This window comes from Polypterus senegalus, chromosome 17, assembly GCF_016835505.1.
Source record: "Polypterus senegalus isolate Bchr_013 chromosome 17, ASM1683550v1, whole genome shotgun sequence".
NCBI lineage: Eukaryota > Metazoa > Chordata > Cladistia > Polypteriformes > Polypteridae > Polypterus > Polypterus senegalus.
The window spans coordinates 33,479,433-33,502,863 of record NC_053170.1 but is presented as its reverse complement, the minus strand read 5'-3'; the positions used below and the strand labels follow the sequence as shown (position 1 = coordinate 33,502,863).

The following is a 23,431-nucleotide window of genomic DNA, read 5'->3' as shown; positions in this document are numbered from 1 at the left end:
CCATAATTGGCCCAAAACTGCAATGCCAGACATACTGGACTTGTGGTAACTGCATTTGGGCAGTGTTTGGTCCACAATCTAAATGGCATGTAACTCTTACATATAGTTGCATACAGCCAGGCCATTTTTGGCCCTTAATGAATATGTAAAAAATATATCACATGACCTTATTTGCTTATGGGCTACATTTGGCCAAGTGTACAAATGGCATTAACACTCCTAAATGTGTCTGGGCCGTAAATGGTCCATAACTGTAATACAAGATGTGTGCTTGGTCCAGAATTTCTATACTGTGAAAACTGTTAATTGTGGCTTGTTATATCTAGGCCATTTCAGGGTCACAATACTTTTCCCATTGCCATAACTGAGCCTTAAGTGCCTACAGTCAACCAAATTTGGCTCAAAATAGTTTGCCATCTGGGAACTCCCTTTATCTGAGCCCTGAAACAAATGTGCATCCATCCATTGATTTACTGAATCCAATGCTTTTATTATGAGGTCTTAGCAGCTTCAGGTGTAAAGCAGGAATCCAGGCTGACTGTACAGCCAATCCATGATATGGTACATTCACTCATTGATACTGTATCAATTTAAAGGCACCAGCTAATCTAATACACACATTGAGCTATGAGGCAGCAGTAATAACCATTAGGATACTGCTGTGATGTGAGATTTTGCATATAACTTGATGAATATTTTGTATGTCTTTATATGTAATTTAGGCAATGCAATATAATTTAGTGTTTGCACCCCCCCATAATTTAAGGAATGGGTCTCTTTGAATTTTATGACAGAGTTGGGGGAGGATGAGTATTTCTCTGTTAAAGTCTTTCAACACCCTCAAGGAAGCCAGGTTACGTTAACATATGGTTTGGGGGCAGGTGTAAAGATGTTCTAATTCCCCCATTGGTCTGAGGTATGGCTGTTTGGAATTGGCTTGTCTCAGAGGCCTTTAAATACCATGATGTCCTATTGGCTCTAGGGGTTGGACAGAGAATCTATAAATCTGCTTCTTCAACCACATTCTCTCTCTTACTGATCTGATGAAGAAGACCATCACACCATGAACTGAAGACAACACAATGAAGAGCACAGCTTCAGCCATATTGAACAGACTTGAGGCATGTTCTGAAGAAAGCTGAGCACCAATGATGCCTTAACTAGAGACATTTTAAGTAATTACAAGTCTGTGTGCCACCTGAACTACACATCACCATTTAATCAGGTTGTATGGTTGCCAATATTCAAATGTACTTTGCATTTTGTTATTATTTATGAATATTATCAATAATACATTATTTTATGTATATTAACTTAACTCCTGCTTGTCTTTTTACTATATCTAATTGCCTGAGGTTATAGATATAGAAGGGAAGGTGGGGATAAGTTATAAACAATAATACCTTATAAACAGTGGTAAGTCTGTGAGATTAGGCATTCTAAGGCTACCTATTAATAATACAAAAGGGGAAAGTAGAAGAATAAATTACTCTACCAAGATAAAACAGATACTTAAAAAAAGTTATCAGTTAATCCATTTAACTGACGTCAATGTATATTATGGGTATATTATGTATATTATGGGTTTGGAAATCCAAAGCCTATCCTGGTAGCAGAAAACAAAAGGAAGGAACTAATCCTTGGTGGTTTGCCATTCTATCATAGGGTTCAAGTGTCTCATGGGAGGCCAGTTAAGAGCAGAAAATCAAACAAACTCGCATGCCTTTGGATTTTGAGAGAAAAATCACCAGGGTACCTGGGGAAAAACTCACAGAGATGTGGGTTAAAGGAAATAACCTGTTCACATTTCATGTGTAACTTTAAGCAAGCTTAGGTTGTAATGACTGGTTGTTGGTGAGAACACTTCTCCCTACCTTATAGAATGTTCACCTCCACTCATACAAGTGATGGTACTCACCTTTTCCTATCAGTCCATGAATCACCACTTCTTCTGATTGATGCAGGGAATAATGAGTAGTGCCTACATTGTCTGTTCAGATTTTCTTTCTGTCTGTTGTAGATTATGGATTTCTTTGGACTAACTGAAGGGCTCAAATCCAAATGGGAAAGTAGTTGGGTACAACATATCACTTTGTTATATTATGTGTCAGGCACAGCTCAAGTCAGGAAATTTTTGTAAGTATGCATGTCAGTTCATAAAAGAATTGATGTTCCTTAGTTTTGTATATTCAGTAAAGATAGAACCTCTTACATTCTTACAGTAAATGAACAATAATCACTATGTGGAAACAACATGTCTGTAAAAGAGAATAATGCACATATTCCAATCTAAGAATGAAACAATGCTCCCCCTGATTCTTGTAAAGAGTAAAGCTCAGTACCTGTGAACAATACTTGGATTTGGAGACCACCTGCAGCAGCCTCATGATTGGCTGGGATTGAGAGACCAGTGGTGAGACAGCATGGATGACAGCTGTAAAATCCTGGCCTGGACTAAGACCTGAATTTAACAAGAAAGAAAATATCAGCTTCTGAGAAAGATCAACCCATAAAAGAAAATCAGAAATAATTATGAAGCAAAACTGAAATCTAACAGTTGTGTATTAAAACCATGCCATGACATATAAATAAAACATCATCCACCCAATTTCTATCCTGCCTATTCAGAGAGGACATGGTAGAATTCAACACACATAGCACATTCCAGGCTATGCAACCCAAAAGATTTAAAAACGGATAGATGAAAGACATTTAAAAATGCAAGTCTAAAAACACTCAAGGCAATAATAATTTAATCCCAAATGTCTAGATATTCTCATATCTAGTAATGTATAATATGCATGCATGTCTTTTGTGATTTTAAAATAAACATTGATCAGATTTCCTTCAAATATATAAGCATAGGAAAGTATAAATATTTGTATCTTAAATTTTATAAAAGTCAATGCTTAATTAAAACCATCAATGATATTCATACACCACCTCTCAACTTCCTCACCCATTGGAAGGAAGTAACAGTCCTAGGCCTGCCAGCATATGGGACTCAACTCATTCACACCACAATATACTGCAAACGAAGTTAGAAGAGGAGTGACTGATAAAAGAAGCAATGACTGATGGAATGATCCCGAGAGCACACACAACATTACATTAAATACTGTAGCATATTTTCATACCTACATGTAGTGCAAAGGGATTTATAAGTAGTAAAGGAAAAATGAAAGTTATGAAAGAGGTGAAATCAAGGAATCTGTACTTTGTAAGTCTCTAATGATTAAAAGGTAAAAATCAATATCCAATTTGAATACATATGATATGGTCAGATGGCCGTGGAGTAGAGCAAAACAAAATCCTCAGCTGGTGATGATGCTGAAGAAAATAACCCTCTAAGGGTTTCGTGATCAAAAGACCACCCAGTGTCATCTGGCCATAAAGTAAAATCCATACACATGAGTAGAGCTCATAAACTTTCAAGCCAACAGATGCAGAACACAAAGTCTCCAGAGTAATCCATGCATACAACATAGCATGCCACTTCCTTCGGTAACCAATCAGCAGTCAGAATTGTCCAAAACATTCCTGCCTCTATTACAAATACAGCAAAATCTCATGTACAGGGGACCCAGCAAAATGTGCTCAGTGCCCAGTGCTTGAGAAAAATTAAGACACTTATGGAAAGACAATCAACAAGAAGTATTACTGTATATGGAGGGGCATGAGAGTTTTGTGCACACTGCCCTTCAGTCATTTTTAAAACGACGAGGCATTAGGTGTCAGGTCAAGCAGTTGCAAGACAAGAAGGACAATAAAAAAAAGGATCAGGAGATGAAAGAATTGAAAATCAAGGCTAATAACACACTGGTTTTAAAACCGAAAATAACATCAAACCAATTACCAAATTCCAAAATGTAAATCTAAATCATCAGCAGTACGAGGATTGAACATTTCAATAATCGCTGAGCAAAACAATACCACAAACACCACTACAGATTTTTTGTAAGTTTATTCAAAACTAGGCTATTCAATACATGTGGCTATAAAGCTTATAAAGCATCACACACAAAATTTACAAGGATCTGCTCCCTAGAAACCATCCATCACAGTAACAGAGCCACAAAAAACAAATACAGTCAGGTCCATAAGTATTCGGACGGTGACACACAATTTTCATAATTATGGCTCTGTACACCACCACAATGGATTTGAAACAAAGCAACCAAGATGTGATTGAAGTGTAAACTTTCAGCTTTAATTCAATACTCTTGGAATCAACTCCAAAACTTTTACCTACTAAATAGTTAATGAAATAATAAGGGAACTGCTCCAGCCTGGTTATGGAACAGCTTGCCCATACAAATATCCAAATACACTTTAGCCCCAGAAAATAGGGGGCCATGTATAAAAATGTATCAGCAGTCTTTTCTAAACAGCTTATAAAATATTTTGTTAAAACCCTTAAATTAAAACTTACAGTCTACACTTCAATCACATCTTGATTCCTTTATTTCACGTCTATTGTGGGGGTGTACAGAGCCAAAATTATGATCATCATGTCACTCTCCAAATACTCATGGACCTGACTGTAGACTTGTGGTAAACACTAAACATGATGTTAAACAAAATGAACTTTGTTCCAAACATAACAAACCAACAAACTAAAAATACTATTGATTTCCAGGTTCAAAACCTTCAAAAAGACAGAGAAGAATGATAAGAAACATTTTATAAAGTCAGGAAAAATTTTTATAAAGTCAACTCACATCATTATGTAGGAAAAAGGTGCTGCTAAGGCTGTGTTTTTTTATTTTTAGTTGTTTACATGTGTTGGTATTTTTGTTGTTTTCCTCCACTCCCTTGTTTGCCCTTTGCCTACATGTTTGTGTTATTGGTAATTTTGCCTCTCTCTCCCCATAATTACTTGTTTAGGACTGAGACAGCCCTGCTTAAGTCACCTCTTGCCACAGTGTGTTGCATTAGCCAACATCTTAACAAGTGTGCTTCCATCTCCTTTTTGTCATTTTTTTGGTCTTTTGGACCTTTTGTATTTGAATTCTCTGATTTCATTGATTTCTCTCTTTTTAAAGTTTCAGATTCTTGAAGTCTGATTATTTTTTAATTTAATTGTGTTTCTTTGAACTTAATTATTTGGAAATCTTTGGAATTTTCTGTTGTTTTGAGGATTTCCTTTAACTCGACAAATTAAATATTTTTGTGATTGGTGTTTTTCAATGCTTTTGGCCTTATAAATTGAGGTAATCAATCAATCAACATTTATTTATATAGCACATATTCATACAAAAAAAATGTAGCTCAAAGTGCTTTACAAAATGAATAGAAAAATAGAAGACACAGTAAAAAATAAACATAAGTCAACATTAATTAACATAGAATAAGAGTAAGGTCCGATGGCCAGGGTGGACAGAAAAACAAAAAAAAAACTCCAAAGGCTGGAGAAAAAAATAAAATCTGTAGGGGTTCCAGACCAAGAGACCACCCAGTCCCCTCTGGTAATTCATAAAACAAGCCAGAATAATTACTAAGGTACACATGAGTGATTTAGGATTGTTGTGAAATAGCATTGAGACCGGGAGATGAAAAACATCAGGAACAGAAGGGCAAAACGACAATTGTGAGTAAGTGAGAAACTTAAAGTTAACACTACTGTATACCTAGCACTATAGGTACTCCTACTTTGGAATATAGCTAACTACACTAAAGATTTCAAGTGCATTATTTAGAGTATCTACCATGGTACAGCACATACTGAAACTGCTGCCAAATTTATAGTTTCACTTTCTTCACATCTTCACTATGATGATTGCAATCACGTGACACATCCAAAATATGCTATGTAACAACAATAAACAAGACGGGACAAAACTAAAAGTTTCAAAGAATGAATCCAAATTAAAAATAACCCCCAGAAACAGAATCTTGAATGCAAAAAAAAAAACCCAAAATGATCAAAGTACATGTATAACCCATGTCATAATATCATATAAATAAGCAGAATAGCCACAAATACACTCGAAAAAAATGAAATCTAAGCAAATTAAAAGTACTTCATGACATTAAATCTTGTTTTCTTTATTGTAAGAATTATTGACTCATCAAAAAAATATATTTCCGATTATTTAGCTTATAAGAAATCTTGTCAAGAAAATTTTGCTTACACCACTGACAATTTTTTTTTGATAAATAAAAGCAAAACAACTCCCATTTAAGTTGTTTTTCTCTAGTTTTTGCTTATGCATTTTTTGTATCCCGTTTCAAATTAATTTTTGTTCCATGTCATCCATTCTTGAATTTATAATTAGAATGATCCCAAAACTATACTGAGGAATTAAAGCCAGGCAGTGAATAAAATGGAATCTGTCAAAAAACATTACAGATAAAGCACGTCCAGGGGCAGCAGAAGGGTCACTTGCTGTGCCATATTAATTGTGCCCGCAGACCGCACTGACACACGCACTGAAAGGCTGCTGTGCAGAGCCAGAAGGCCCGGCATTCTGAGGCTGCCGTTGCTCACCACCTGTTCATTCCTTTTGTTGGCACTGTATTTGCCGGATTCCCATGGATTCAGTATTTACTTGGTGTACATTTTTCAGACCCCTCTCTTTGCTACATAATCCCTTAGTCTCTTTTGCTCTGCTGTCATTCTTGAAGACTTATAATAATCTTATAATAATCTGACACGGGCGGCACGGTGGCGCAGTGGTAGCGCTGCTGCCTCGCAGTTAGGAGACCCAGGTTCGCTTCCCGGGTCCTCCCTGCATGGAGTTTGCATGTTCTCCCCGTGTCTGCGTGGGTTTCCTCCGGGCACTCCGGTTTCCTCCCACAATCCAAAGACATGCAGGTTAGGTGGATTGGCGATTCTAAATTGGCCCTAGTGTGTGCTTGGTGTGTGGGTGTGTTTGTGTGTGTCCTGCGGTGGGTTGGCACCCTGCCCAGGATTGGTTCCTGTGTTGGCTGGGATTGGCTCCAGCAGACCCCGTGACCCTGTATTCGGATTCAGCGGGTTAGAAAATAGATGGATGGATGGATAATCTGACACTTTGCAATTTTGTAAGTCAGGTTGTTCACAAAATATAAATAAAAATAGTCACCTTTTATCTTTTTTATATCATGTTTACTTAAATTTCTCTTTGGTCATGCTTTAAATTTCTCATAAATGTGTCCATTATGTGTTGTTCTTGGACATTTTTATCATTCTAATTTTTTAATTCATTTTACTTAGTTATTTAATCATAAAGCAGAAGTAGACAGGCAGCTGCCTTGATTTCCAACAGTATACAAGAACCACTGTGGTAAAACAGGAGCTAAGACTTTAGATAAAGCTTTTGATTTACTGATCCGCCTACACCATCATCCTCCCCTAAAATTCCAAGATCTACTTATTGACTGAAAGAAAGTGCACGTGACAAACTTGTGGTTCCTGGATGGGCTACTCGGCTCCTTGTGTAGGTTGTAGATTATCTCCTAACAGAACTGGGGCCAACTGGGTTAGTTTAGACATTTAGTTTAGATGTCCCTTGGGCACCTCTCATAGAAGGTCTACCGGGATGCACTGATACAATGGGGTCTGCCTTGAAAATACTTACTTGGAAACTATTAGTGTGGCCTGGATTCCACAATCTGTCCAGCTGAAACAATCAATAATGCATTGAAAATAAAATAAAACGTAATCGGTAATCTCCTTGCAGCACATTTACATTCTCATTTTTGCACCCAAAACAAGGATTCCATAATTCAAATGAGAATGTAAAAATTTGAAATATATTCAGGCATTTAGAACAATTGATTAATAACCCTAAACATGTACTGCAAAAGCAAACAAACCAAGAGTCTATTATCTTCTAGTAGAGATAAGAGAAACAGGCACATTTTGATTTGCATACCGTTTTGGGAAATTAATCCTAAAATTTGTTTCATATAGGCAGTTTTACATTTGAGGACTACAAAACTCCCTAAAGAGTTTTTTCTTGAGGCTTTAAATATTATTGCTTGGGCTGGAACACATGGAATGCTGCTCCCTGAAGCCTCACTCATGCTTTCATGTTTACCTGTGTTATTTTCTGCATGTATTCTGTACTCCACCTGTAAAATCAGTTAGTATTTTTATTCCTGCCATTCACCTCATCTTGGAGGAGAGCAGAATGTTTTATAAAAATGTGACATGCTACATATTTTCAGAACAAATATAAACTTAAACACACCATTGTGCCCATTACTGTGTTTACTCCACAGGAAAATCTACATGGAAAGCTGACCCCGTTACCTAGCTGAGGATACACACACTTCAAAATTTTTTTCTATCATGAGAGATCTCTATTTACAGTAATTACAAATGTCAGACATGCGTATGCAGAATTAATGCATGAAAACATTTCCAGACAGACTAAATGCCTTTCTTGACTGAATGAAAGCAATGTTTTGCAAGCAAATCACTGATGTTAGCTGCAGATTTCATTTTGTGCAAACTGTTCTGCTCATCACTATCCTCAAACAATCCTAGCCAAGTGTCCTTACACAGTTGGGCTGTGTCGTCCCCGTAATTTCTTACTGTAATCTAGAGTTCTCTGAAAATGTTTTGCAAGAATTGAAAACGCAGACATAAAACATCTTAAACACCAGGACCAGCAGATGAGAGAAAATAAAACCACATTGTCGGGAACAAAAATATTGTTAATCGAAACGCGCTAAACTAAATCTGATGTTGAGAAAGACACACAAAGTTTTAAAATAGCTAAACAAAACATAAAAAACTGCACAAAATCCAAAAACTTGGACCAAGATGCATTTTAAATGCAGAAGGCTTGATGGTGACATGCTACGAAGTTCAGACTGTGACATGGAAGCAACAGGGAGCCGTTACTATCACCAAAAAGGCAGAGGTCACTTAAAATACACATATTAACAGTTCTTACAGTCAAAAATGATAAACAATATTATGCATTATAAACAAAATTATAAAAAATAACAACAAAGCCAAATAAGTTAAAATTCGATACTATGAAAACCAAAACCCCATAATTATAGCAAGAAGGTGTGCAGTGCAAGACCATACCGAGTTGTGTTTCTTCTTCATAATCAGTCAATGAATCTGTCAATTTTTCTTTCACTTATCCTGTACATTGTTTCAAAGTACTTTACATTAATTACTGAACACAATGTCTGGACACTGTATCTGACCGGTGATGTGAGAAGAGAACTTTTCATTTGTAGATTTCAAACTTACAGTAGGTACACCACATTTAAAATAAGTTTCCACTTAATAAAAAATGCTTACCTTGACTGAGATAGTAGAATGGATAGTCGGCCAGATTTGTGGAGTACTCTGGTAAAATGAAGAGACCCCCTGGCAATGAGTTCCACATTAGTTTATTGCGTGATACATGAGAGAACACTCTGTCCTTGATAATCTGTGGGAAGAACAACACACAGTTGTTAGAGAAGAACAGTTTAAAATAAGCTTATTTATAAGCCTATGCACTTAAATGAGAATTGTACTAACTATGAATAAATTCTTTTATTTCTTCTTGCTTGGTTCTATGGTCTTTGATGGCCCTTGGCCTCCTCTTCAATTTTCTCCATCTAACTCTATCAACCACTTTCCTACATCTCCAACCTCTGCTTCCCATCTCTTTAAGATCTGCCATCACATGGTTCAAACTCACCCATGGTTTCCTTTTGTTTTCTGGAGTGTAGCCTTCCTTTGAACAGTTTTGAGAATTCTGTCCTCTTTCATTCTTTCAATATGGCCCTGCCACCATATTTTCTGGGAGTTTATAAATCTCACAATACTTTGCCCTTGCATCAACTCATTAAATTCTGTGTTATATTCTATTCTCCAGCTGATGCTTTCCCTTACATTTTTGTGTATTCTACCTTTCATTCGAAAAAGCTTAGCCCATTTTCATCCCCTACTACCAGACAGCACAGATCTAATCTCTGTGTGACTAGCAGACACACCATTGTTTTATATATTTTAAGTTACATATGTCTGTAATGAGTTGATTCTTAAATAGCTCGAAATATCTGAGGTATGCTGTATTACTCTATTGTATCCTTTACCTGATACATTTAGTTGGTTGTTGTCACTGCATACTAAAGCATTCAGATAGGTAACCCCGGGCACACCTCATAACAGGATTCTCAGGCCGTCTGATGGTCTCTGAGGTTGTTTAGACATCGTCATATATTATGTCTTACCTTTATTGACCACAAGGCTTATTCTATTATTTTTCCCCATTTTCTCAAATGCGTGTTTAAGGATGGCAACATTCCTTGCACCTATTAACATATCACCTATCTATTTTAAATTTGAGCAAATGTGGACTATGCAGTAATAGCTGCAAGGAATGTGGCCATCATTTGGAGTGAGTATATATTATCACAGAGTGGTCTGTTCAAATGGCTGGGATGGGATTTGAGATGAATTTCTTGTCAAAGTAAAATGTTCCACTATATTAATGGGAAAACAGTTTGGAGAAGTACAACTTTCAAAAATATCACTGAAAAAAATACTTTATTTTGGCAAACTGAAGAACAGTATGCAGCTTGAACAGATTCCTGGAAGGTGGTGGTATCCTGCAGTTGAGAGTTTAGAGTAAAAGTTCCCAAGCTCAGTCCTAGGGAAACCCTGGCAATTGCAAGTTTTTATTTCATATTTCATAATCAGTAACACATTTTTCTGATTTTAAGTGAAGATTTTCTTCATTTTGTTTGTGTTCTCACTCTTTAGTCGGATATACTCTCTGTTTACTTCAGAAAGACATTTTGAAGTATTTATGCTTTTGTCAGTGGTAAGGTGGATGCAGTTAGAACATTAGAAAGATTTAGATGAGAACAGACCATATAGCCCAACAAAGCTTGCTAATCCTACCCACTTAATTCTTCCAAAAATAACATTAAGTCGAGTTTTAAAGATCCTTAAAGTCCTACTGTCTACCACATTACTTGGTAACTATTTCCATGTATCTATGACCCTGTATATGAAGAAAAACCTCCTAACGTTTGTGTAAAATGTACCCTCATCTACTTTCCAACTGTGTCCTTGCTGAGCTTTCGATCCATTGTAGTAATTCCTTTCAGAATTTTGAACACTTTACTCGGGTCTCCTCTTAATCTCCTTTTAATCTTTCCTGATAATTCGTCCCCTGTTGTCTTACAATCAGCCTAGTCGCTCATCTCTGTTTTTTTTTTTACTAATGGTTTTATGTCTTTTTTGTAGCCTGGAGAACAAAACAGTTCACAGTACAAAAAACTGTACACAGTACTAAAAAAACTATACACAATATTAAATAGTTGTGTTAAAAGAAATAAATTCCAAGAAAAAGTGAATAAATTCTGCTAGGAATTTCTGAATGGATGTAATTAAATCCCAACATTGAGAGTTTATGCCTGAAGGATAAATCTATTCCGTGTTTTGGACTTTTTCTTTAATTTTTGGATTGTGCCCAGGACAGGATGGCAGTTTATTGCTAAGACATTTATTTAAACATAAATTAAAATTTCAGGATGTCTTCACACGTAAAAATGATCCTCAGATGTTGAGTATACTCGCCTTTAATTATTGTACACTTGCTGCTTAATTTGTAAGATAAAATGCATTTTAACTTATTAGATGCTGGAGGAAGCAGCTGGTGATGATAATGATAAGGACGCCTTCACTTTTCCTTCCTGTTCTGTTGCTCTTCAACATAATAATTGTACAAACTATTGAGTTTTAAACCTGGAGTTGCACAAAGTGTCTCAGTAACCCACTGAAACACACCAAAAGCTAAACATGAATCACATCGATTTTTTTTAGAAACTTTTAGGGTGGGCAAAAGAAAAGAAAATATTTCTACAAGCACACCACATATTGAAAGTGATGCTGAAAATGAGCGCTGGAAAGATCCCCAAACCACAGTTATAGTCTCTTAATTCTACACGTAAGACATAACAATTATTTTTATTTGCAGCAGACTTGTTCCATTTGAGACTCGCTACACATACATGTTCAGCCAGCGTACATATGGATTTCTCTCCAGGTGCGTGTTAGGTTAACTAACGACTCAGAATTGTCCCCGAATGACGATGTGTAATTGTGACCTGCAAAGCAGTGGCTCCTGCCTTGTTACCAAATGCTGCAAGGACAGGCACTGGCTTTCTTTGAACATAAGCGTGGGTTGAGTTGTTTAGAAAATGGACGCATGGAGTTAGGTTACATTTAGACCACAGCATAGGTTATTAGAAACCAAATCCTAATCACCAAAGGCACTACAGAAATACCAAAACTAATAAGAGAGTTGTCTACCAAAGAGAACCTTAGCATTCTCCTTCATACAGTATTCTGTAAATAGGGTTTGAAAATGGATCACATGCTACAAATTCTTTATGAATGTATTAACCAACTGATGCTTTCTTTAAATTCTAAAATTTGATACATACGATACAATATATTAATTACATTCCCAAATGTATTCATTTTATAAAGTTTATTTTTATTAAAAAAATTAGGCTGATCAAAAAGTCAAAGGGCACTGGAGGCTATTGTGGCAGCATTGTGTGTACCCCTGGATGGGACACAACGCCATCACAGGACACACTCATATCAGGCCAGTTTAGAGTCATGGATACAACTAATGGAGACATCTTCAAGATGGGGTTAGGGAAACAAGGAAACAGGGAAAAATGCTCAAAATATACCCAGATAATACTAAGCAAAGTTTTCAATTCAAGGATCCCTTATTTTTGAATGCTAACCACTGTGCTGCCATAAAAATAGTAAAACAAACATAACAAAGGCATAAATAGCAAAATAAGTAAATAAATATGTATTCTTAAACACATTATTCATCCAGAGTTACTGGTACTGAGTTGCATATGGGAAATGTTATTAAGGTAGCTGTCTGAAATGATCAAGGGTCAGTCCTTTGCAATTAGCTAGGAAGCCCTCTCAGACGTGAAGTAAAGATTACCCATTGCCAGATGTTAGTTAGCAGACTTCTTTATTGACCAATTGATAAGTGACCATGATACCTTTGGGGGGTTGTTTTGCAAGAATCAGGAGGTGACAACCAATTGGTTTGTGACTCCCCACAGACTTGTTTACGTGTCATCATTGCAGTTTGCTCACCTCCAGTGTTGTCAGCACTATCTTGTCAACAGAGGAAAAGTAGGCCTCCCAAAGCATCTGCGTGCGTTGTCTAAATGCCAGGATCTTATCATCATCAATGGAGTGCACCGTTGAGGGGATCTGCAACAGAATGAGAGAGGACAGCCGCTCGGTAACTGGGTCAGTCTGACTGGGATCAAGGGACTACACTGAGGGAAGAATTTAAATCAAGGAGCACAGAGAATTAAAAGGCACAATACTGAAAGTATGGTAAAAGCACAAAGAAAAGGCATCAGATGGGCTTTGTAGGAATCAGAGAAGAGGTGAAACATCCAGAACAGATTACAGAAAGTTAAAGCATGTGAAATGAAAAATCAAGCCTCAAGATTTACAAAAATCAACCAGCTGGGGTGATCCAACTTTGTATTTTTATGGCTGATACTGATCACTTATTTCATGTTATTAGAACTGGCAGATTCGAATATTGATTCTGTATTTTTTTTTTTTTGCTTTCTACAGAAAGCTCCCACATAACCAGTCATATATAAGCCCTATGTTCTATATCAGAGTTTCTTAAACTTTTTTTTGTCGTGAACCACTCTTGCCCTTTTTAGTCTTCTTGAGTCCCATTTTTTGTTAAATGCCCGGACAATGAACGATTATCAATGACTCCTTGTAGAATCATGCCCAATTGTTAGAGTGAGGGGTGAGGGTTAATGTTGATTGCTTAATCAACTTGTGGTGACCCATTGCGCCCACTATGCAAACCATCCGCAACCCGTTACCATTAAGTAATTAGTGACCCAATGGAGGCACACACTTTAAAAAACTGTGTTTTGTCTTAAAGTGGTATTTTTACAGTTAAGATGCAGGCCAGAAGTGCTACCTGTTCATTTTTTATTAGCAAAATACATTTCGGTACAGTATGCTTTTTGAGCAGTGACCATAAAAAATACTACAGTAAATTAAATCCACTTAAAACATCCACATTCCGACAAAGGGTGTCTGTTTTAATTAAAGGAGAAAAAGTCTGAATAAATTTAACAAGCGTCCCTTAATTTCTACCAAAGATATGCCTCTCCTTCCTTCCACTTCAGATTTGGCTGGACAACAGATAGGTCTATCGTTCCTTTTCATGCAGTGCCAGACTCCTAAGATTCCTTATTCTCAGTTTATTACTCCACTTTCTTTAATGTAAAAGCAAATCTTTTTGTCTTCTATCTCTCTTAAAGTTTGACTGTTCTGCTGTCTGTTTACAGGACGACATCAAAATGACAGGTGTGCTTCTTCAAATACCGTAACCCTTCATGTAAAGCTAAATTACTAAGCAGATTCTGAAAAAAATAGTTTTAGAGATCAGCTAAATTACTTATCACTCATATTGATTTAAATCAGAGTATCACTAATTTACTGTTTAGAGGTCATGCTGGCAAAGGACAACTGGAGCATTATAGTGGTATGGCTTATAATTAGGAAAGGAGAAAAGAGACATTCACTGCTCTCATCTTTATTCAAGAAACTTAATGCATATTCAGAAAGAGTTTTAATCTATCTACAGTACATATTTTCTTTTTTATAATTAGAATGGACCATGAATGTTAACCATGCAGAAACTTTATCTTCCATATCTGCTAGGTGGTGTTAAATTTGCCTTGAAGGTTTTTGGAAAAAAGGATATTAGGACATATCCATGTTGAAACTGTGTCATTGTCTCTTCTGGTTTTTTTTTTTTTTGGACAGTATTTATTTATTTAAATCCATCCATCCATTTTCTAACCCGCTGAATCCGAACACAGGGTCACGGGGGTCTGCTGGAGCCAATCCCAGCCAACACAGGGCACAAGGCAGGAACCAATCCTGGGCAGGGTGCCAACCCACCGCAGGACACACACAAGGGCCAATTTAAAATCGGCAATCCACCTAACCGGCATGTCTTTGGATTGTGGAAGGAAACCGGAGTGACCGGAGGAAACCCACACAGACACGGGGAGAACATGCAAACTCCACGCAGGGAGGACCCGGGAAGCGAACCTGGGTCTCCTAACTGCGAGGCAGCAGCGCTACCACTGCGCCACCGTGCCGCCCTATTTATTTAAATGAGATATACAAATGTTAAATTGTTATGTACCTGTAGTGTTTTCTAGGGTACTGGTTCACGTCATATTCATTGTTCTTGAAACTGCAATGGAGACCCCCTTCTTTGGTTAATAGTTTGTGTGTCATGGAGTCTTAAACATAGGGTATCAGCACTTGTGCATATTCAGTTCAGGCACTGAATATATATATCCAATTTACCAGTCAGTCAGTCATTGTCCAACCCACTATATCCTAACAGGTTCACAGGGGGCTGCTGGAGCCAATCCCAGCCAACACAGGGTGCAAGGCAGGAACAAACCCCGGGCAGGGCACCAGCCCACCACAGCCAATTTAACATATTTAATTAAAAAGTGCCACAGAAGCACATCCATGCAACAGCTGAACTCAAGTGAAGTAACCACACTCCATATATGCTGTATTTCAAACAAGAGTCTAAAGCAGTCAGTCCCCTTTCTTTCTTTCTTTCTTTCTTTCTTTCTTTCTTTCTTTCTTTCTTTCTTTCTAAGAAGCTTGGAGAGACAGTTGGTCAAAGGTCTTAAGATTTCATATTGAATTCTCAGTGGGTGAGCGTGTGAGTCCAGGATAGAATTTCACATCATTTCATCTTTTACTGATTGAGAGCATATCCAGTATTATCTTTACCATCATTACATGCAAAGCACTTCATTATCGAGCTTCATCTAGTCATGCATTATTGTACTGGAACAACATTTATTATCATTGTCACTTCCTGAAGAAGTTTTTCCTAATCAGAGAGTGTAGTATTCCTGTTTTTATTTTTGTAATGACAGTAAGTTTTATTAGAAAGCTGGTGAACAATGCATTGACAGGAAGAGTAAACAAATGAAAAGTTAATTGTGTTACTGTTCGTACATGACTGTAAAATGTATATTTAATGTGGAAAAATACAAAACAGCTTGATCAATCTGGTGTACGTGACAAGAGCCATGCAGACCCTGCTTGCCCAAAGTATGCGTGCTAAGTGCTACTTCTTGTTTTAAGGTTACTACACAAAAAACCACAAGCCCCAAACTAAGGAAACTAACAGATGTATTCCACCTTTAGATTTCTGGTAGTGCTGATTCAGGCTATTATTTTGAAATACTTGTGCAATTAAAGTCATAAGACAAAAGCCCTATAAAAATTTGGGACACCGAGCCCTCGGGGCAGACGAAGGGCAGGTGTCCTAGAACTGTGCTTCTCTGTCATTTTACCTTTGCCTGGTGTGTATCAATAAAAGATTTTTACTAACTTTAATTATACCTCTCTGTCTTCAGTCACAAGAAACGACACTATAGAAAAAGTGTCCACATTGTGCACAAACATTTTTTTGCATTAGCTTATCAAAGCGTGTCCCATAAATATTTAGATCTGGGGTACTCAAGTCCAGTCCTCGAGGGCCATAGTAGCTGCAGGTTTTTGTTCCACCCTAATTTTTGAGTAGTCAGTTGTTTCTGCAGAAGTTATTGCGTAAGAAATAAGAGGGACAAGCTGAACATGGAGCCATATACATACTGCATAAGGGTGAGTAGAAAAAGCAGGTCAAAAGGATCCAGACTTTAGAGTATCAGCATATTTGATCTTCGTTGTTGTGTAATTTAGGTATGATAGGGGAAACTGTAGGAAAAAGTATGAAGAGATAATGACTCTAATCAGAGTCAGGTAGATCAGTATGAAAGGAGGCATCTTGTCAGAACCATTGTTGTAAATTATTTTAGTCCATCAGTAGGGTTTGCTTGGACTATTTTTGCAATTGGCGTGTACTGAGGAAATAATTTAATCTCATCATCTTATTTTCCCTTCAATGTGATAGGTAGGAAGTAAATGCTTGGGAATCAGTCAGAATTAGCACATAGCTTACAAACAGCCATAGGTATTGCCTTTTCATTATTTTTAACAACTTAATTCAAAACAAGAATTAGAGAGGCAAGGCCTAAATATAAAACACATTGATACCTGCAGCAGCAGCCGCTCGTCACCTTCAATCACCGCCTGACTCCAGTCAATGACGTCTGAGAACGGCAGCTCCCAGCCATTGCTCAACAGCACCGGGATGCAGGCAGCCTAAGGAAGACAAAATGACAAAAAAAAACTTAGAAGCACTAAAATCCAGCTGTGAAAGTACCAAATATCTCAGTGGGGTAGTGCGGTTGTGAAAAAAAAGGAACAGCACCACATTTGAATTTGTCTAAGCTCTAAGAAAACAAGAAGAAGAAACAAAACTCCAGATTAATGACTGGAAAGTGGTGCCTCTCTAGTCTTGGTCCCATTTTAAGAGTTCAAAGAACTTCAATTTTTTTTCTTCCATTCATTCAGTCCATCCATTTTTGAATTATCATTATATAATTTGCATCTTTTATGCTTTATGATGTGATAACAAGTTCAAGGTGTACTTGTTATCATATATTAAGAACCTGTGGAATGGAGATGTTTTCTGTTCATTAGTCCTAAAACACAAACACCATCCATTCATGATTCCACTTTTTAACTATCTTATCTTGTTCAGGGTCTCAAAGTGTGAGTGCCAGGCCTGGTATGTGAACCACCCCTAAAGGGGCTCCAGTCCAAGCCAGCATATTCATTCACACTCATTCATAAAGGACCAAATTAGTTGTAGCATTTATCCAAACATGCATATCTTTGGGACTGGGGAACATGTGTAGGAAATAACAGAAACAAACAAAGGGAGAGTGTGAAAACTTCACAAAGGCACCACTCAAGTCAAAATTTGAACCCCGCATATGAGATCTAAGTATCAGTTTCCAAAGAGCATTCTGCCAATATTTTGAACACTGTAAGGATGACCACTTAAACAAGTTTGCATATCTTTTTAGTGATAACAGAGGATTTTGAATCCAATGATTTGGGTTAGGTCTTACAGTGAATGAATGGTGATGGCTGATCAAATCAGCTACTCTCAGGGCCTTGAAATGTTATCAGGCTGGTCACACTGGATCAGTAAATTATGCTGCTTAGCTCAGGGTGCTTCTTCTGGTTTTAAGTCTCCAAGATGAAGTGTGCCATCCTATGTTGTCCTGTAGCTTTTCTAGTTTCAATTGATTTCTCTCTCTTTGACTTATGCTTTATTTTTGATGTCAGCTCCTTTCAAAGTTTCTTTTTGTGTCTGTCTCTGCTGCAGTGTTAATTCCACTTGTATTGTTATGTTAACTATTAGCTCTAAATTATCCCTGTTTAAGTGTGTCTGTCTTAAATGACCTTACAACTGATCTCATTTTTATTTCAAGGTTCTAATCTTACCTAATGTGATGACATCTTGAAGTGCATACAAATCAAGAGAGCAAAATCCCAAAGACCTACTGCTCTATGACCCTTAAGATCTTATTAGAACAAGGAGTGTTTCTGCTATGACAGGTCACGTTTGAAACAAAATCAATAGAGTTGAATTCTTTCAGATAAATACTATATTGTGTGCTCAAGGGCACACTAGTCCAGTGTTGTGAGTTCAAATCCTCTGCTCTGTCATTGTCATGTGGAGTTTACATGTCCTCCCCATATCTGTGTGGGTTTTCCTCCCATATCCTCAAAGATGGCTCTCAACTTGCCCAAGAAGTGGAGGTGCGTGAATGGGCCATGAAATGGACTGATACCCTGTCTGGAGCTTTTTCCTACCTAGCACCCAGAGTTGTCAGCATAAGCCCAGGCCTGCCATGACCCTGACTTGGATTATGGAAGTTTGAGAATTTTATGCTATTGGTTTTATGTTAGGAGAACTGAGGGAAAATGTAGTCAATCTTGAAAAACAGGAACTACTCCTTCACATAACATACAGGGTCGCAGAAGTCTGCACCAAAACACAAAGTCATGTAGCTGAACCAGAAAAAAATGCTAAGATGAGACACCGAGATAACGTAGTGTTAGCTAACCAAACAATCTTAATAAATTTGAACATTATCCTTACACATGTTTACATTTAGATCAACATATTGAATAGTTTAAATTTAGTTTACATTTGTTCATTACAGGCTCCTCCCGTTATATCCCGAATCATGTCTGATTTTCTCAGGTATAGAAGACTATTTCTTTCTTGTAGGCTAATCATGTGAGAAATGTATGACCTGTTGCCTTTATCTCTTGCAATTGACTCTAATTCATGACCATGAATGCTCTTTTTTGTTTCCCATTTATCTGCGCAGATGTCTCATACCATTTTCTTCCATCAAGAAGAAAGAAACTCCTTGTAAATAGTAATAAACCATACAATTGTATTACTATTTCATATGGTGTCTTGTATTTCCTCAAGGGGAGGCTCCTTTAATGCTTGTTTTGGCTCATAGCTGCAGCATATGACTAATTATGCATGAATTTTTAGCCATGCGGTACTGAGCTGTGAGCACACAGCTGGTGGCAGTACTTGTAATAGTCTCATTATGGTCAGTTAATGTACCCCTAAAATAAAGTACTGAAAATGAAAATACTGAACATTTTTTTTAATAAATGTTCATCACACATGCACAAAATGATTAGCATCACTATGTAAGTTCTGCGCTTGCTGCTACTTCCTTGCAATATGACGCTGGCCTTGCATAGTATTATGGAATGCTGACAAAAATTTTTTGTTTGAAGTGGTTGAGTGCCGAATTTCAAGGAAAATATTCCTTCAATACACGTTCATTGTGAAAAATGCTTTGTCACATTTTGCAGATCACAACGAAGCAAGGAGAAAGTGCAGAGTGCAGAAGTGCTTTTATTAAAAACAACAAAACCAAATCAGTGTCCAAAACAGTGCAGTGCTTCAAAAAGTCAATAAGTAGATAGTCCATTAAAAACAGGGTTAACAGTGGAGGTTAGAATCCAATAAATATTTACATTAAAAGCGAGGTTAAAACAATAGCTGGAAGCAATCTTTTAAAAACTGCTGGCGGCTCCCCTGCTTCTCCTATCCAGGCTATGCACCAGGGGAGTTGCTGTACCTGCAGCTGACCTTCTCCTACTTCTGCTGGTCTAGTAGCTTACTAATCCCTGACTTCGTTTGGCTGATCCAGACGGAGACTTGGGTTCCCAAGCAACCAGGGTGCTTACGCTGGGGCTTCAACCTCCCAAGCCTCCGATTCCCACTGCCTTCCCCAGCCTTACGCAGTGACCCAACCACCTTCCGATCACACCTGCTCCTCACAAATGCTCAGCAGGAGCAACCACTACTTCCTGCCTCCAAGTGCTGGCCAAACACTCCACTAAGGGGCTTTTCTCCCAGCTGCCTGTCGATAATACTGCAAGCCTACTTTCGCTCACTTACTCCCACACCGGCTCCCAGCTTCCAGCTTTCTTCTTTTTTCCCTAACCTCTGTTCTCTTTTTCGTTTTTTATCTTCTCCCCCTCTGCACTCACGCTTCTCCTATTTAATATGGGGACGTGGCCAAAGGTGTGGTGATTAGCAGCTTTCGGCATCAATTATGGATACGGACGATTCCATACCTGTGCACTTATGCGAGGAAACATGCATCATGTAGCGTCTGAGAACCACTCCTGCAACACTACCATGCCCCCTCCATAAGCTACAAGTGCGGCGATTATTTATTTAAAAACTGGCCATTTCATCTGAGCCGTGGACCCGCTATACCAAACAGACTGGCAGTCCTCTGTTGATTCCTATCTTGTATCAGACATTGACCAAGACCAAGGAACTGGTGGTGGATTTTAGGAGGACCAGGCCCCTCATGGACCTCGTGATCATCAGAGGAGACTGTGTGCAGAGGGTACAGTCCTATAAATACCTGGGAGTGCAGCTGGATGACAAATTGGACTGGTTTGCCAATACTGATGCTCTGTGCAAGAGAGGACAGAGCCGACTATACTTCCTTAGAAGGTTGACGTCCTTCAACATCTGCAATAAGATGCTGCAGATGTTCTGCCAGGCGGTTGTGGCGAGCGTCCTGTTCTACGGGTTGTGTGCTGGGGAGGCAGGATAAGGAAGAAGGCCATCTCACGCCTGGACAAACTTGTTAAGAAGGCAGGCTGTATTGTAGGAATGAAGTTGGACAGTTTAACAACTGTGGCAGAGCGACGGGCATTAAGCAAACTCCTGTCAATCATGAAGAATCCACCGCATCTAATGAACAGAGTCATCTCCAGGCAGAGGAGTAGCTTCAGTGACAGATTTTTGTCACTGTCCTGCTCCACTGACAGACTGAGGAGATCGTTCCTCCCCCACACTATGTGACTCTTCAATTCCACCCAGGGGAGTAAATGCTAACATTATTCAAAGTTATTGTCTGCTTTTGCATGCATTTTTATTACTATTTAATTTAATATTGTTTTTTTGTATCAGTATACTGCTGCTGGATTATGTGAATTTCCCCTTGGGATTAATAAAGTATCATCTATCTATCTATCTATCTATCTATCTATCTATCTATCTATCTATCTATCTATCTATCTATCTATCTATCTATCTATCTATCTATCTATCTATCTATCTATCTCTCTATCTATCTATCAGATATTGCTATGATAGGTGTAAGCCTCCATGACCACAAACAGGATTTAATGGGTTTGATAATGGATGGATGGATAATGTGATTAGCATTTATAATTCCTGACCACTTGTGTGTCAACTCAGCCTTCGCTGTGCACTGTATGCCTCTGCCACGTCATTCTGTATTACTGAAGAATAAGGTTGGACATGCTGAAAGAAAACAAAAAGCTACCTGCAGTTTCTTTATGGGGTCTGCCTATGATGCAGGGTAGCAAAATACACTTTAATAGCCATGTTTGGGATTCTATTTGTTTTTTTAAGTACTCTTCCCAACTGTTTGAGGTTTCTGCATTGGCCACTAACGCTTATAACTGCTCATCTCCTCACGTAGAAAGTTGATTTTTTTTTACTTGAGCTGCATTTGTTACCTTTATTATGGAACAGAAAATTCCACATTCTCACAATGTCAGCATTGGGTGGAACAGAGACATTGATAGCTTTACAGGAAGAATGACAAAAAATGAAAATCTCCAAATCCAGTGCTTTGTTTCCAGTGTTTCTGTACAGTACTTGTCAGTACATGCAGGGCATCATGATGGAAAAATCTCAAAATCAAAGAAGGATGTTTTCTTTTCAAATCAACACCGTAGATAACATTCCCACGCATATGCACCCACACCCTCATCTGGGTGGCTGTCTTTGTGAGGACCTCTCTGTGACTCTCACTTCATTACAGTTTCCAACTCCACCCAGAAAGGCTAAAAGTTCAACAGAAAAAGAATCGATTTTGGCAAACACTTCTGTATTTTCCACTTTTTGTTCTCGTTAAAGGTGACACAGTGTTGAGCTCAGCTGCTTCACAGATCCAGTGTTTGGATTCATGTTTGAATCCTACATTTTCCTAATCGTCTTATGTTTGCATGGCTTTGCCTCTTATATCAATAATTTTAAAAAAAAAATCTTTGGTTAACTAACAGTTCCAGTGGCCGATGTTGGGTGTGTGCTGCTGTACTTCCTGTCTTGTGTTCAGTCCTGCCTGGATAGGTCCAAGCCCTCCACAACCTAAAGTTCAATTAAGTTGGTTTAAGGTTGATATGTTATGTTATGATTCTTAAATAAAAGTTGATAGAATTGCATGAAAACATATTTGACAAGGGGTAGCATGGAAGCAACAAACCCAGAGCCATGGGTGCAGACCAGGTCTTGTTCATGAGAAGTCTATATGGTTTACTGCAATTTTCTCTTCCATCCCAAACTTCATATTTGTGAAGTTTATTGTCAGTTCCAATTAGCCTTGTACAGTCGTGGCTAAAAGTTTTGAGAATGACACAAGTATTGGTTTTCACAAAGTTTGCTGCTTCAGTATTTTTAGATCATTTTGTCAGATGTTTCTATGGTATACTGAAGTAGAATTACAAACATTTCATAAGTTTCAAAGGCTGCCATTACTGAGCAAGCTCTGCACTGGTGGTGCCCCCCGATCCCAAGCCATAAATAAAGAATGGTACCAAAACATCCACCAAGAGAAACTTCTCCCAACCACCCAAGAACAGTTTGGATCATGACCAATGCCTTTTTCCCACATGATGGAGTGCTGTGCCATAAGACAAAAGTGATAACTAAGTGGCTCAGGGAACAAAACATCGAAATTCTGGGTCTATGGCCAGGAAACTCTCCAGACCTTAATACCATTGAGAACTTGTGCTCAATCTTCAAGAGGCGGCTGGACAAACAAAAACCCACAAATTCTGACAAACTCCAAGCATTGATTATGCAAGAATGGGCTGCCATCAGTCAGGATTTGGCCTAGAAGTGGATTGACAGGGCTAATTGCAGAA

General features: G+C 38.0%; 1 protein-coding gene across 1 annotated transcript in view; it reads right to left on the bottom strand.

Annotated features, from left to right (window-relative positions):
- LOC120517779 (exostosin-1c-like) overlaps positions 1-23,431 on the bottom strand; it is a 496,489-nt gene that overhangs the window by 32,757 nt on the left and 440,301 nt on the right. Inside the window, exons 4-7 of the mRNA XM_039740259.1 lie at positions 17,117-17,224; positions 13,085-13,204; positions 9,251-9,383; positions 2,343-2,461 (exon numbers count right to left, since the gene is read on the bottom strand). Of these exons, the coding sequence (XP_039596193.1) occupies positions 2,343-2,461; positions 9,251-9,383; positions 13,085-13,204; positions 17,117-17,224 (480 nt within the window). The remainder of the gene's footprint in view (positions 1-2,342; positions 2,462-9,250; positions 9,384-13,084; positions 13,205-17,116; positions 17,225-23,431) is intronic.